This window comes from Nematolebias whitei, chromosome 10 (assembly GCF_014905685.2).
Source record: "Nematolebias whitei isolate Nwh7 chromosome 10, NemWhi1, whole genome shotgun sequence".
In the NCBI taxonomy this organism is placed as follows: Eukaryota; Metazoa; Chordata; class Actinopteri; order Cyprinodontiformes; family Rivulidae; genus Nematolebias; species Nematolebias whitei.
Genome location: NC_056507.1, coordinates 21,869,115 through 21,884,548, shown reverse-complemented (window position 1 = coordinate 21,884,548; position 15,434 = coordinate 21,869,115). Strand labels below are relative to the sequence as shown.

The following is a 15,434-nucleotide window of genomic DNA, read 5'->3' as shown; positions in this document are numbered from 1 at the left end:
AGCAGAGCAGTCTCCTCCCCCCAGAAGAGAAGCGTTTCTTTTACAGGAAGAACTTCTCTCAGACCTTTTCTCTTCTTTTTCGGCAGAGCGGCGGAGTTTTTCTGACACACCTGGAAACACTTCTTGTTCTCGTCCAGTCGCCGCGGGAGGAACCCCCGGGATGAAGCTGGGGGCTGCTGGGGAACCCGCTGCGCTGTGAAGCCGTGACGGTTTCAGAGTCTGTCGCTCACAAATGGGGAAAGCGGAGCAGGTCTGCCGCGGGGCTGCAGTGAGAATGTCCGAGCAGATGTCCAGCTTCCTCCAGATCGGAGACATTGTGTCTCTTTACGCGGAGGGCTCGGTGAACGGCTTCATCAGCACGTTGGGGTAGGTGCGCCTCTTTCTGCTGACGCTCCTCAGGTGGACTCTGCTTCCTGTCACCTCTGACACCAGCTCGTCTTCACCTCCATGTTTCTTTGAGTCAGAGTTCAGTGCGCGCGGCTCGAGGCCTGGCGGCGCGCGCACTGCGGCTCCGAGTCAGGAAATCTTTGACGCAAAATGCGACAGGACTTATGAACAGCGTGGAGCCGCAGCTGCACGCGACAAATGTGACGCTGAACTTTATTTGCTTTGATCCCCAAAGTATGGCTCGTGGGCCCGGAGAGAGGCGTGAGAGTGTGTTTTCTTGGGCCCCGCGCCAAATCAGAAAGTTTTGCTTTCACTTGTTTAGTCACGTTAAAAGATTGAGTTGTAAGATTTGTGCTTGTTAAATGTGAGCGATTTTGCCTGCTGCGTGAGCAACTGTCGGTCTGTTAGCAAAATATATTGTGAACCACTGGATACGTTTTAATGAAACTCCTAGAGAGTAATTGGTAAATACATCTAGAACTAATGAATGTTTGGAGTTAATGCATATAAAGATGGCTGATCTAAAAATCTCAAAAATGGAGAAGCCGCAGTCAGTTTTACAGGTAATGTGCTAAAATCTGGTGTGATAAATGAGACCGAAGCACAACACACATTGTGATTGCTATAAAAGTTGTTTATAACTATTGACAGTAAACTCTCAAATATCACATGAACCAGACAGATTTTAATTAAACTTTCAGACCGTTACCATTAGATGTACATCTTCAACCGATTGACCTTTGGAGCCAACTTAATTAAAGTTGGTAGCACAAGCCAGCGGCATGTACATCACAAATAAACAGCTATAATTCAGTCAATTTGACAAATATTTGGCTAAAATTTGTCGTGGTACTTTATAATAATCCTCAACATTTACGTTAAGCATTACACATCACACAAAATGTTTAATTAAAACTTTGACATATGTTTAAGTCAACTCTATTTTTTGGTGGTAAAAATAGCTGATGAACCACAGGATGGGTTTCAATGAAACTAGTGTTGCAGAACATTTAGAGGCTACAGTTTTACCCTCTTGTGTTCTGCAATACACCAAACAAGCAGGTCTAGATTAGATCTGAGGCACACGCAACACTGCAACATGTTGGTTTCAAAGTAAAGCGGTCAAGATTTTTATCACCTTAAGTCGTCAGAGTTATTGTAGTGCTCGTAGAAACCCTCCGGCCTGGGATTAGATGCCTTCTGGCCACCTCTGTGTGATATCTGAATGGACTGGGTGGGGTGGTGGTGGTGGTGGGGGTTGTCAGAGCCAGTCCTTTATTTATTTATTTATTTAATTTTGAGTATCTCAGTGTTCCATAGTAAGAGAGGCAAAATGACTAATGTGTAAAAGTAAGCCATGCTGTGGCTCCATAATCTGATGAAGTGATGACGTGTGATCATCCACCTGCAGGATTAAACAACAACAAATCAATCAACCTTTATTTATACAGGTAAATCCCATTGAGCCTCGAGGACTCATTTACAAGAGAGACCTGATTTCAACAAAGAAAGATGACAACAATGGACAAATATTTATTATAAAGGGAAGATCAGTGATGTCGCTCTGCAAATTTGTATGAATTAAAAAAAAAAAAGTTAACCTCAAAGAGAATCCGTACACGGCGGCACTGTGGCTCAGTTGGTAGAGCTGTTGCCTCTCAGCGAGAAGATTTCCGGTTCAAATCCCGGCCGGGGACCTTTCTGAGAGGAGTTTGCATGTTCTCTCCGTGCATGTATGGGTTTTCTCCGGGTACTCCAGTTTCCTCCCACAGACAAAAACATGCATGTTAGGCTGATAGGTAACTCTAAATTGACCCTAGGTGCGTGTGAGAGTGTTCGTCTCATTTGTCTCTATGTGTCCCTGTGATGAACTGGAGACCTGTCCAGGGTGTACCCCGCCCCTCGCACAGTGATTGCTGAACATGATCAACAGTGACCCCCGTGACTCTAAAACGAAGAAGCTGGTAAAGATAATGGACAGATGGATAGAAGACATACAGACTGTGTGACAATACCACTCCCATTCCAAGGGTGGCGCCAAGCACGCAACAGTCAAAGACGATGTGCTTTGATCAACAAGCAGAGGGAAATCCAACAAGGACGCGTTGTGAGCTTTGTTTCAGAAAACAAAACAGCCCGCCTCAAGCCCTTAATTCTCAATATTGTTTCCACGAGTCAGAATGTGCCTCAAATGTGACAACTTGTGGAGAATTTGGTGACCTATGAAACCACATTGTTACTTTTTGAAACAAAAAAGGGAAGAAATAGCTCCAGTCGCTCTGTGGCCTCTGAGTCTGCAGAAATGACGTTAAAAGGCTGGACTGTCCACGAGGAATGAGCCTGCGCCCTCGTTCTCTTTTCTTATTTTTCACTTTCATTTTAAACTCTGTTTTCTTCTCCTCCTGCTACAAATAGCAGTTTCCAGCAGTTGGACAAAGACCATCACAGAATGCAGATTCTGTGAAAGTATTCACTCGCAGCTAGTTTGCATGAAACAACGTTCTTTGATTCCCAGTGTGCCGGTGCGTGGACACACAGCCCAGCCTTTAGCTGAAAAGCTCCTTCATTTACAAAGGCTTCTGTTAATGCAAATGCAGCGGGAGTAGGTGCCGCACATTTCAAATACACACACACACACAAAAAAGTGCACAGCAGCAATTGTTTGCACCTTCTGTTGTTGTGGAGCGAAGCAGTGAAATTCTCTTATCCGGAGTTCTTGCGTAGTTTGGCATGAGCCCTGTGTGTTTTAAACAGCAGTGCAGTGTCTGAAGCAAAGAGTCTGCAGGAGCCTGACGGAGCTGCAGCCCCTCTGAGGACACTGTAACCTCAGCCGCACGAGGTCGACCGTGCCCATGTTTGCTCAGGATCGTGTGAAATATTTCAGTTTTCAAGACACTTTATATCACAAAAACAAAAGTTCGAGCTATCCTGATGCATGCTCAATAATCCAGGTAGAAAAATCTAAAAAAGTTAAATCTGGGACTGAGGACTGAGGAAGTCTCTCGGATGAGAGACGAAACGTTTCTACATTTTTTTGTTGATTTGCTTTGTTTTGTTTTTTTGAATGTCCAGAGGACCAGATTTAACTTTTTTAGAAAAGTTCGAGCTCCACGAAGGCCTGAAAGATTTGCCTTTTAGTCTCTGAAGAGTTTTAGTTCAGCAGATCAGCTGTTTTTTTACAGCGTTTTTGCTTTGGATTATTTAGTTTGTGGATAAAGAAATGCTTGGTAAGATGCAGAGGCCTTGTATTCCTTGAGATTTTTTGCTAACAGGCAAACAGTGTTGACTCCAGTAAATAATGCTAAAGATTTAAGCAATGATATTGCACAATGAGTAGCACTTGAGTTGTGAAGGACTCTCAGCTGCAACTACGCCATATTGTAGCTCAATATCTCACGTCTTCAGCTCGTCCAGAATGCTGCTGCTCGGCTTTTAACCGGAACTCGTAGGTCTGAACATATTACACCAGTTCTGTCCTCCCTTCACTGGCTCCCTGTTCCTACTAGGATAGTCTTTAAAAATCTGCTGTTGACCTTCAAATGCCTAAATGGCCTCGCACCCCTTTACCTCTCTGAGCTTCTGGAACCTTACGTTCCCTCTCGGGCTCTGAGATCATCCGATCAGCTGCTTTTGGCTGTTCCAAAATCAAGACTGAAGCTCAGAGGAGATCGGGCTTTTTCAGTCATGGGCCCCAAACTCTGGAACAACCTGCCCCCCAACATCAGGCAGGCCACCTCCCTTCCTCACTTCAAATCCCTGCTTAAAACACATTTGTTCTCTCAGGCATTTCACACAGTGTAAATTGATTTAGTATTTTTTGTTTTGTGATCCTATGTTTTAAATGCTTTTTATTAATTCTTCAGTATGATTATTAGTATATTGTATTTTTTTTTTTAATAAATTTGACTCCCATTGATGTTGTTGTTGTTGTTAAGCACTTTGATAACAGGTTCTGTTTTAAATGTGCTCTATAAATAAAGTTGACTTGACTCAATAGCTGCAAAATGAACTTAATTAGTTGTGTTGTTCAAGGTCAGTTGTTTGTGACGGCCATCTTCAATGGGGTTGTCTTTAAAAGTAGTTGTAAACAAAGCTCCATTTTTTTATTGTCTAAAGTTTTATGAAAACTTGTCCAGAAGTTCACGAGGTCAGAGTTTTAAACAAAGATCTTTGTGCAGTCTGGTATGCCTGGGTATGTGTGTTTGTTAGCAAAATATCTAACAAACTAGTGGACGGATTCTAATGAAACTTTCAGAAAATAATCATTAAGTGATTAAACTTTTGAAGTCGACTCAAATCAAAATGACTGTCGCAGCCAGCCGACCTTAAAACACACATAAAAAAGGCTCGGTCAGTTTTACAGATATGGAGCTAACACTTGGTGTGGTGGTAGCTGAGACTGATCCCCATTACCTATTCTGAGGGCTAACACCCAGCCCTTGTAAAAACCTGATCAACAATAATTCCTAGTCAATGTTTAGTTTCAATATTTCTTCCTGCCTTTGAGTGTGGGACGTAATCAAAGCAGTTTTTTCCCTGCAAGTTAAAACCTGCTCTAAGAGGTCGTGATGGATGAATCTTCCTCACACTCTTTCTTCTGTTATCTTTATTAAACGCCTCAGAGGAAACCCGACCTGTTTGCTGTGTTGTTGTGTCAGTGTGATCACAAGCAAACAGCTGTTATTAGCCTGTGTGTGCCCAGCCTGGTGGACTTATCTGTGCTTCAAGTTTAATTTGGTTACAGAGTGTCGGGCCCCGGCGAAGCTTCTCTCTCCGCAGAGTTATTTATGAGCTCGGACACTTTTCCTGCGCAACGTCCTGTTTGGCTACTTAGCACTTGATAATGTTTCCTGCTGGGCTCAATTGTTTCTCATACAGATGTGCTTCTGAGACGGAGAGCCCGAGGACTGACGCTGATCGAGAGCATGGCAGAAAAAAAACGGAAATGGCTCTACTCGCTTGTGCATGGCCGCCAGCTTTGTGTGAATTAGGAGAATTGTGCGTCTTGGCCCGTTTCTCCTCCGAGGACAAGATGAATGGATGTTCTTGTTGTGCAAAGGGGTGGGGATGAAATGTGATCAGAGCAAGGCTTTTAAAACCCGTGTCTGTGTGTGTGTCAGTGTTGCCAGATGATTGTCATTTTTATACAGTAGTTTAATGGTCTATGCAAGATAACGATCAATAGTTTAGAAAAAAGCCCAAATACAGGATATTTTTGGTCCGCTGAGTGAGAAAGTGCTCTTCTCTCACTTCTGGTTTACCGAGAAAGCACGTCCTTACTGAGCACATGCAATGGTTTGGGTCAAAATAAGAATTTTAAAGCAACAGGACATTTTATCACTTATCTGGCAACGCTTGTGTGTGTTTACTGAAATTTGGATGGGTGGATTTTAATAAAACTTTCAGGTGATAATCATTGAAAGAACTCGCTCTGCATGCACTTTGAGCACAACATGGATATTGAATATCATGCATGAGTTATGCATGATATTCTCAAGGTTTGACCAAAATGGCTACAACGCTGAGCACAAGATGACTTTAGTCTACAACTGGTGGCGAGCAATATGCATTCTCTTAAAGAGTGGTGGGGCTTTAACTTTTGTCAGCTTTTTATTTATTTATTTATTTGTTTGTTTTTAAACAAACTGGCCTTGAGAGAGCGACCTTGGTGTTTGACCTTGCCTCCAACTCCAACTTGTTGGTGTCAGCTGATGCTTATCAGGATACAGAAACCATGAAGTTGATGTTAAAACAAAAATGACATTTGCTGCACAGACAAATGTACAAAAACCGCGATTTAAATGATTCTCAGCTACTATAAATTCAAAATTAATCTAAATATCAATGAAATTAACCCAAGTTTCTGCTATTTTTGTGTTAACTAAGGTTGATTAGCGGTGGCAGCCATCTTGAATTGGATCAGCTTCAGAAGTTAATTACTGGTAGTTGTGGATGTACATCCAATGACTTTTTGAAAGTTTCATTAATGTCTACTACCAAATCCAATTTTAGGTCAGTACCTATGAAATTAACTGATTTATAGCTCTACTTGTAGTTGCTAATGTTGCATTATGTTGCAGAGAGTGAAGTGCTGATTATCATCAGACTGGAAAATGTTACAAAACTATCTCTAAAGAGTTTGGACTCCACCAATCCACAGTCAGATTTTGTACAAATGGAGGAAATTCAAGACCATTGTTATCCTCCCCAGGAGTGGTGGACCAACAAAGATCACTCCAAGTGCAAGGCGTGTAATAGTCGGCGAGGTCACAACGGACCCCAGGGTAAGAGGAGGAGAAGCCGCTGCGCTCCAAAAAGGAACATTGCTGCTCGTCTGCAGTTTGCTAAACGTAGACAAACCAGAAGGCATGTTGGAAGAATGTTTTGTGGATGGATGAGACCAAAATAGACATTTTTGGTTTAAATGAAAAGTGTTATGTTTGGAGAAAGGAAAACTCTGCATTCCTGCATAAGACCCTTCTCCCATCTGTGAAACATGATGGTGGGGCCTGTTTTACTGCATCTGGGCCAAGACGGTTCCCCGTCATTGATGGAACAATTAATTCTGAATTATATCAGAGGATTCTAAAGGACAATGTCAGGACATCTGTCCATGAACTGAATCTCAAGAGAAGGTGGGTCATGCAGCGAGACAATGACTCTAAACACACGAGTGGTTCTACCAAAGAATGAATCAAGAAGAATAAAGTTCATGTTTTGGAATGGCCAAGTCAAAGTCCTGACCTTCATCCAATCCAGATGTTGTAGAAGGACCTGAAGCAGCAGTTAATGTGAGGAAACCACCAACATCCAGAGCTGAAGCTGTTCTGTACAGAGGAATGAGATTAAATTCCTCCAAGTCATTGTGCAGGACTGATCAACAGTTACTGGAAAAGTTTAGTTGCAGTTATTGCTGCACAGCAGGGGTCACACCAGATACTGAAAGAAAAGGTTCACATACTTTTGTTTCTCACAAATATGTGATATTGGATCATTTGCCTCATTAAATAAATGACCAAGTTTAATATTTTTGTCTCATTTGTTTAACTGGGTTCTCTTTATCTACTGTTAGGAGTTATGTGAAAATCTGATGATACTTTATGTCATATTTGTGCAGAAATAGAGATGCACAACATTGGATTTTTGGCAGATATCTAATATACCAATATGTTAAAACTTATTTGGCAGATAACCAATACCAATACTGATATTTTTTCCCTAAACATACTTACAGAGACTACACAGCTTTCTCTGCTGTGGAATTAAAATACTACATTATTCTGTATGGTCTTTGTCTATTTGAACTGCTACCAAACATAGATGCCAAAAAGGGGTCTGAAAATGTAACATTTCAACTTGGATTATGTTTAATGTCAAATTTATTCATGACATTTACTCTCTTTAACACAAACACAACACTCAGTGCAAATTTGTTAATTTTCACAAATATAAACTCAACCTGTTCACAAGCAAAGTGAAAAGTGCATCAGTAGTAGTGCATTAATAGATATACTTGACAGTTTCTTAAATTAAAAATGATCAACTCAAATCTCCTTGTCACTGGGTTGTCATACAAAAACTACGCCTTTTATATATATACCCGTATATAAAACAGCTCCTTTTATATTGCCGAGTTATTTTGAGGGAATGGCCGACGTCCGATATTTAACTTTATCGCTAATATCGGCCGATACCAAAACAATGCCGTGTCGTTAATATCGTGCACCCCTATGCAGAAATACAGAAAATTATAAAATGTTCACAAACTTTCAAGCACCACTGTACACAGTGTAACTCCCATCCACTTTTAATATCTTCTTCTTCTTTCGGCTGCTTGCTTTTTCAGGGGTCACCACAGTAAACTAACTCGCACAAAGATTTGGCACTTGTTTTTTATGCCGAGTGCCCTTTCAGACGCAACCACAGACCACCAAGCTACCACAGCCCCCTCTGTGGAGCAAAGAGCTGCACCCGGGCGGAGCAGATGGTGGGGGTTAAGGGCCTTGCTCATGGGCCCAGAGTGGGGAAAATGAGAGTGGAGGCAGGTGTGGGTGCTTCACATTTCCCACTCACATTCCCACCACCACAACTGGCAACCTTTGGATCACAGCCCCACCTACACCTACCCTCTTTAATATATTTTACCGAAAACATTCAGGTGTACTTGCGTTCCCTGTTCTATTTCAGTACAAAAAAACACTCGTTTCAAAAACTACAAACATTTACTATTCAAATCCCTCAACGACGAGGAACTTTGTCATACCTTGTTCATTTTATGTGAGGACCTAATTTATTTTAAAAGAGCTGGTATTGATCATACAGCCAAAAGTGTTTGTAATAAACATCATGTCAGCAGATTTGTTTTCCTTCATTTACTCATATATGATGTGAAATGTGACTAATTTAGTTTTGGGTGACTTAATTACTCGTACACATTTTTTATTACCTGTAACAACGTAGTTTTACATCTCTGTTAAACAGGGCGACACTTTGTTTACCCTTTAGTCAACCTCTCACCAAAGGCCCACATGAAAATCATGTTCAGGTTTTAAATTTTAATTTTTTAAAATAAGTTATTTATTCTGCTGCCATCAAATCTGCTCCTGTCACCCGGAGCAGCTTTTCACACAGCTGCACACGACAGATCAAAGCTGTGTTAAAGTGCTTCAGCTCCACGCTCACATGTTCAGCATCACGTCAGGTTCAGAGCTGTGAGCGTGTAAAGATGAGCCGTTTGGGCTCCAGCTGTTCGGCTCCGTTCCAGATGTTCTGGGCAGTCAATGTCCCGTTCAAACAAGTGGTTTTGAAGTAAGGATGCACAATATTATCCGCATGGTATCAGTATTGGCCGATATTAGCATTAAAGTTAAATATCGACCATTCCATCAAAATAACTCACCGATATAAAAGATGCTGTTTTTGCATGACAACCCAGTGACAAGGATGCCTGCAGAGCCAGCACAACGTGATGACGTCATGCGCACCTATGTGATCTGATCACAGTGGAGAGGAAGAAGTCAAAATGTTGGCGGTGTGAAAGGGTTTTTTTTCCATTGAGGATATTGGATTTTGAATATTTTTGTACTACGTTGAGCCTCGCTACATCGTCCCCAGTTAGAGATATTTTTCTGATGTATCCTTACCCAAGTTACAAGCCATCATTCATTTCTGACGTCATTGAGAATAGCCGATAGCACTTGGGTGAGTTTTACCACAGACATTTGGACATCAAGTGTTAGCCCCATTAGCATGATTAGTCTTATGGCACAGGAGTGCAGAGGATCCCACACTGCGGCTAGGAACCTGAAACTAGCCTCCACAAGTGAGACAGCATCGCAGGTGACTAATGTTAAAAAATAACATTTAACACTTTTCATTTAATATAAGTTAAAGTGCTATGCATATCATATGGCTGTTACTGAATATATGTCACCAGCTCTTACAGCTGTTACACAATTTTTGTAGCAAATAAGCCTAAATAAGAAAGAGGGCTATGTTCTGACAAAGGAAAGTATGTAAAATATCGATATCGGTTATCGGCCAAATAAGTTTTACCATATCAGCATATTGGATGTCGACCAAAAATCCAGTATCGTGCATCCCCAGTTTGAAGCATTCTGCTTCGCGTGTTTGCATTTCGCTGTGGTGCCACACTGCAGATTATGCTGGAAGCTGAAGACTCCTCTTTTCAGACCTGCATTCTACTTTTTATGTATTTATCTGATTTGTTTAGTTTTGCCTTTATTTGTAATCCTTTGTGATTTACTTTGAAAGATGATCAACTGTTTGAGTCAACCACTTTCACGGTCAAGCATGAGTCTTGACTACTTCTACGTAACCCTAGAAAATAAAATAAAAACGTCTCTAACGCAGCCATCTTTCCAGATATTGATATAATATTTTGTGTGGTAATAGCTGAGAGTCATTCCTCACACTGAGCTCGTGAGATCTGTGTTTGATATTTTGTTGTTAACTCTTGGTTTCAGCCCTGCCTGTCTGTTAGCAAAATATCTCGTCATGAACCATTGTATGGATTATAATGAAACTCTCAGAAAGTAACCACTGGTTGTATTTCTACACCTGATTAACTTTTGGAGTTGCACCAATCTAAGATGGTTCATTACGTTAATTGGTTTTCAATTAACGTTCTGTGCTTTCTTCTCTGAGAGTTACTTAAAAGTATCAACTATAATGATGCATTTCAGAGTAATTCTAATGTTTTATTCTGATATATATATATATATATATATTTTGCTCTTCTCTTCAGACTTGTTGATGATAGATGTGTGGTTCAGCCCGATGCCGGAGACCTCAACAATCCTCCCAAAAAATTCAGAGGTGTGTAGGAGTTTAGTTGAATCATAAACACACGTGTTTTCAAACCATGTTTTGACGCTGTGTTAGTTTGGTAAAACATTCTGAGTGGGTAACGAGACGCTTCAGGCGGCCCGGTAAAAATGTGGTTTCACGACATTTTGCCTTTTGAGTGAAACTTTGCTCGTTGCCAGCGACTCTTCTGATGCTGACAGCATCTTGTTCTCTGCAGACTGCCTCTTCAAGGTGTGTCCCATGAACAGATATTCAGCCCAGAAGCAGTTCTGGAAGGCCAAACAAGGAAAACAAGGAAACAACAACACACAAGGGGAATTGTTTAAAAAGTTACAGGTATAACTCCTTTTCTTTTCCCAACTAAACAACCATCTGTACTCTTACATATTTTTTGTTATCCTTTAGTAGAATTACCAGTTTTTTTTTATTTGTTTTTTTTTTACTTTCAGCATGCTGCAGAGCTGGAGCAGAAGCAGAATGAAACGGAGAACAAGAAGCTCCTCGGGGAAATCGTCAACTACAGTAATGTCATTCAGGTAAGATGGAGCTCTTCATCAAACACCTACCGTTTACAGATGTCCACAGATGATATTCTTGTTTGTCTTTGTTTACGAAGCGCTTTGTTCCTTTCATTCAACCGCTGAAACCTCAGATTTATTTTAAAGATAAGCGATTGTTTGTTTGTGTGTGTATTTTATTTTTTTCACTCTCTGTGGTGGAAATGTACGACGGCGTATTGGGGCCACGTTAATGAAAACATTTACATTATGAGAAAAAAGTCATGAAATTATGAGAATAGTCATAGTATTTAGAGAATAAAGTTGTAATATTTAGGGAATAAAGTCGTAATATTTAGAGAATAAAGTCATAATGAGAATAATGTTGTAATATTTAGAGATTGAAGTTATGGTATTTAGAGAATAAAGTTGTAATATGTAGAGAATAAAGTCATAATAATGAGAATAATGTCATAATATTTAGAGAATAAAGTCGTAGTATTTAGAGAATAAAGTTGTAATAATGAGAATAAAGTCGTAATATTTAGAGATTAAAGTTATGGTATTTAGAGAATAAAGTCGTAATATTTAGAGAATAAAGTTGTAATAATGAGAATAACGTCATAATATTTAGAGAATAAAGTCGTAGTATTTAGAGAATAAAGTTGTAATCAGGGGAATAAAGTTGTAAAATCTAGAGAATAAAGCCAATGCTATGGGAATAAAGTCTTAATATTTAAAGAATAAAGTCGTAATAATATGAGAATACTTAGAGACTTTATTCTGGTAATTTATGACTTTATTCTGGTAATATTACGACTTTATTTTGGTAATATTACGACTTTATTCTCATAATATTGCAACTTGATTCTGGTTTTGCATGTTCTACTCATGCATGCGAGGGTTTTCTCCGGGTACTCCAGTTTCCTCCCATAGACCAAAAACATACGTTAGACTGCTTTAAGGCTCAGGCCTCCCTTGCAAAAGAGATCTGTGATCTCAGTGGGATTTGCCTGGTTAAAGAAAGTTTAATAAATAAATAAATAAATATTACAAATTTATTTAGGTAATTTTAGTTTATTCTTGCAATACTACAACTTTATTCACGTTATTATTTCGACTTTATTCCATAACATTGCGACTTTATTCTTGTAATATTTCAACTTTAATCTCATAATTTTATGACTTAATTCTTGTAATACTACAACTTTATGCTCATAATTTTATGACTTTTTTTCTTGTAATGTAATTTTTTTTCTTAGCGTGGCCCTAATACTCCATCGTAGAAATGAGAAACATTTAAATTTTATTTCAACACAGGTATAGTAAAGGCTGGCAAAGCATCTTAAAGTGATAAACTGATCTCTTATTGACAGTTAGGGTTTGCAGAATTCACTCAATCATCAGGTTTTGAACTCAGTTTAATAGTTTTTTATTTACTTGAAATAAATAATAAAATCAGTGAATTACATTTTGTTTCAGCTGCATTAAGGCCTTTATAAAGAGAGTATTAAAAATAAATTTTCTAAAACCTAATTTATTTAAGGCATTATTCATTTTGTAACAGCTGCAAACAAATGTTGAGACAACCAGAAAAAATAGAAATGGTGACTTTTTTTTTTTTTTTTTTTTTACCAAACCATGACTAAATTATTGACAGTAATTATGGATCAGGTGTTTGTTGAAATAAGTTTCAACAAAAACTTGTTTCCTTCCTGTTTTTGTTTCAGTCAAACCAAGTAATGTGGTGCACAGTGTCACACACACCTTTAAAATGAAGTATTGTTTAAAAAAAAAAGTTAATAAAGAATTAAACATTTCTTTCTGTTGATTAAAGTACGCAGAAGCAGGAAAGTAAAAAAAAGACAAAAGAAGCAAACATTTTATTATTTTATTAGGTTATTAAAGCGAAAACACGAACATATCATATTTTTTCAGCTTCATTGTTTGAATATTTTTAGTTTTTTCTGCCATCCTCCCTCTGACACTGTCCTTTATGAGTCCAAATACTTCTCCCACAGCTCCTCCACATTAAGAGCAACAAGTATCTGACCGTGAACAAGCGTCTGCCGGCGCTGCTTGAGAAGAACGCCATGCGGGTTTCTCTGGACCCTGCTGGGAACGAGGGCTCCTGGTTCTACATCCAACCCTTCTGGAAGCTGCGCAGCGACGGAGACAGTGTATGTTACCTCCGTCTGTTCCTCCATCACTGCTCTGCAGATGTGAAAGTACCGTAAATGAACCCTGGCATTCCTCTCGTTCTGCAGTGGACTGTCAGTTCATTGTCCCGTTCAGTAACAGTTCTGATTTTGTCCTTCTCTTCTGGCTTTAGCATCCTTTGATTGAAGGTATTGCTCTTGATTGTGCATGGTGTTTGTGCACAGAATGAAGTAGCAAAGCATGGATGCAGCACTCTCTGAAAAATAAATAATAAAAGCATGGAGACTTTCAGGTCTTGATGAAAAGTTTGAGCGAAACTTTTCTGCAGCCACAGTGTGCCTGAGTGTGGCTGCATGCTTGATGCAAGCGATGACATGCAGTAACAGGTTTTATTCATCATATTTTCATACATTCATATCCTCCAACCATGGTATGAGTGAGTCTTTTTATTCCGAACAGCTCGTTCCATGTGAAAGCCAGCATGTTTGTTACAGGATCACTCTTGTGGAAACGCACGCAGTGACATTCAATAAGCTGTTTGCATGGACACACTTCCATGCTCTGTTTAATTTCTTTGACACCTGTAGTCATAGTGTGCAGACGTCTCCTGCTTCTGTGTGACTTTTTATCTGTCATCAAGGTGGTGGTTGGAGACAGAGTGGTTCTGATGCCAGTGAATGCCGGACAGCCCCTCCATGCCAGCAACATTGAGCTTTTAGATAATGCCGGCTGCAAGGAGGTATGATGATTTCACTGACTTTCTTTGAATCACTTTGTTCCAATGCGCCATATTTCTGTTTAAAAAAATGTTTTTTTGTAGGTAAATGCAGTGAACTGTAACACCGCCTGGAAAGTCAACTTGTTCATGAAGTTCAGTGACTACAGAGATGATGTTCTGAAGGGGGTGGGTGTCCTGTTTTAAAATTTGGCCTTTTTTCCATGTATTTCAATTGCATTTTTAGACATATTAATATTGTGCATGCCGTCTTCTGTCAGGGAGATGTGGTGAGGTTGTTTCATGCTGAGCAGGAGAAGTTTCTGACCTGTGATCAGCACATGAAGAAGCAGCACGTCTTTCTCAGGACCACTCTGAGGCAGTCCGCCACCTCCGCCACCAGCTCCAAGGCCCTCTGGGAGGTTGAGGTAAAGCGCCGCCATTAAACTTTTTTTTTTTAATTTAACACATTTATGGACCATTTCCCTCAGAAAACAAAAGTAACTATTAAAATATCCTCTAACATGATGACTCGTTATATTGGTGTTATGTCAGAAAAGTACCGTACTTGCTGCCGTACACGTCACCTCGCCGTATAATTCGCATCAGTCCAAATATGTCTAATAAAGTGGAAAAAGCATAAATAAGTTGCTTCTCCATATAAGTCGCATCTATTATGCGTCACTGCTGACGCGTTGCATTTGTTATGAGTCACCGCTGACATCCTGGAAATATGGGCCGGTGTTGTGCTAAAAATCGATTAGCTGCCAAATGGCGGCTGCGGGAGCGTGCACGGAAGGACTTTAACAATAATTTAACAAGATTAACACTTAAAAACAATTATTTGTTTGCTCGAAATTATAGTAAAGATGTGTCTCAGTTTATTTCCTTAATAAATGCACTTTGATGGTCAAATCAGCTGCATTTCAAAAATCGATTCGCGGAAGCGGGAGCGCACAGAAGGAGGACTCGCTGTGCATTTCATTGAAATTTAACAAGATTAACACCTAAAAACAATTATTTATTTGCTCGACATTATAGTAAAGGTGTGTCTCAGTTGAACTTTTCCTTAATAAATGCACTTTAATGGTCAAATCAGCTGCATTTCACCTGGGTGGCGCGACGAAAAGAAGCTGATTTGACGTTTGCTCCAGGAGTTCCAGAGCGAGATGAAGGTGGCTCTGTATGGCAAGACAAGTGTCTCATTAATAGCCACTTTTACCTATTAATGAGACACTTGGCTTGCCTTATTAGGCAAGTCAATTTAAAGATACTGAGCTAAAATTTGGTGTAGCTGTAGCTGAGAGTCATCCCCAACTTATGCTGTAATTATTAATTGATAGTGT

The 15,434-nt window shown here is 39.8% G+C and overlaps 1 protein-coding gene across 1 annotated transcript in view; it reads left to right on the top strand.

The window, feature by feature from the left end:
- itpr2 (inositol 1,4,5-trisphosphate receptor, type 2) overlaps positions 1 to 15,434 on the top strand; it is an 86,101-nt gene continuing 70,667 nt past the window's right edge. Inside the window, exons 1-8 of the mRNA XM_037683458.1 lie at positions 1 to 366; positions 10,655 to 10,725; positions 10,934 to 11,052; positions 11,166 to 11,252; positions 13,235 to 13,393; positions 14,014 to 14,112; positions 14,194 to 14,277; positions 14,370 to 14,516. Of these exons, the coding sequence (XP_037539386.1) occupies positions 233 to 366; positions 10,655 to 10,725; positions 10,934 to 11,052; positions 11,166 to 11,252; positions 13,235 to 13,393; positions 14,014 to 14,112; positions 14,194 to 14,277; positions 14,370 to 14,516 (900 nt within the window). The 5' untranslated portion in view covers positions 1 to 232. The remainder of the gene's footprint in view (positions 367 to 10,654; positions 10,726 to 10,933; positions 11,053 to 11,165; positions 11,253 to 13,234; positions 13,394 to 14,013; positions 14,113 to 14,193; positions 14,278 to 14,369; positions 14,517 to 15,434) is intronic.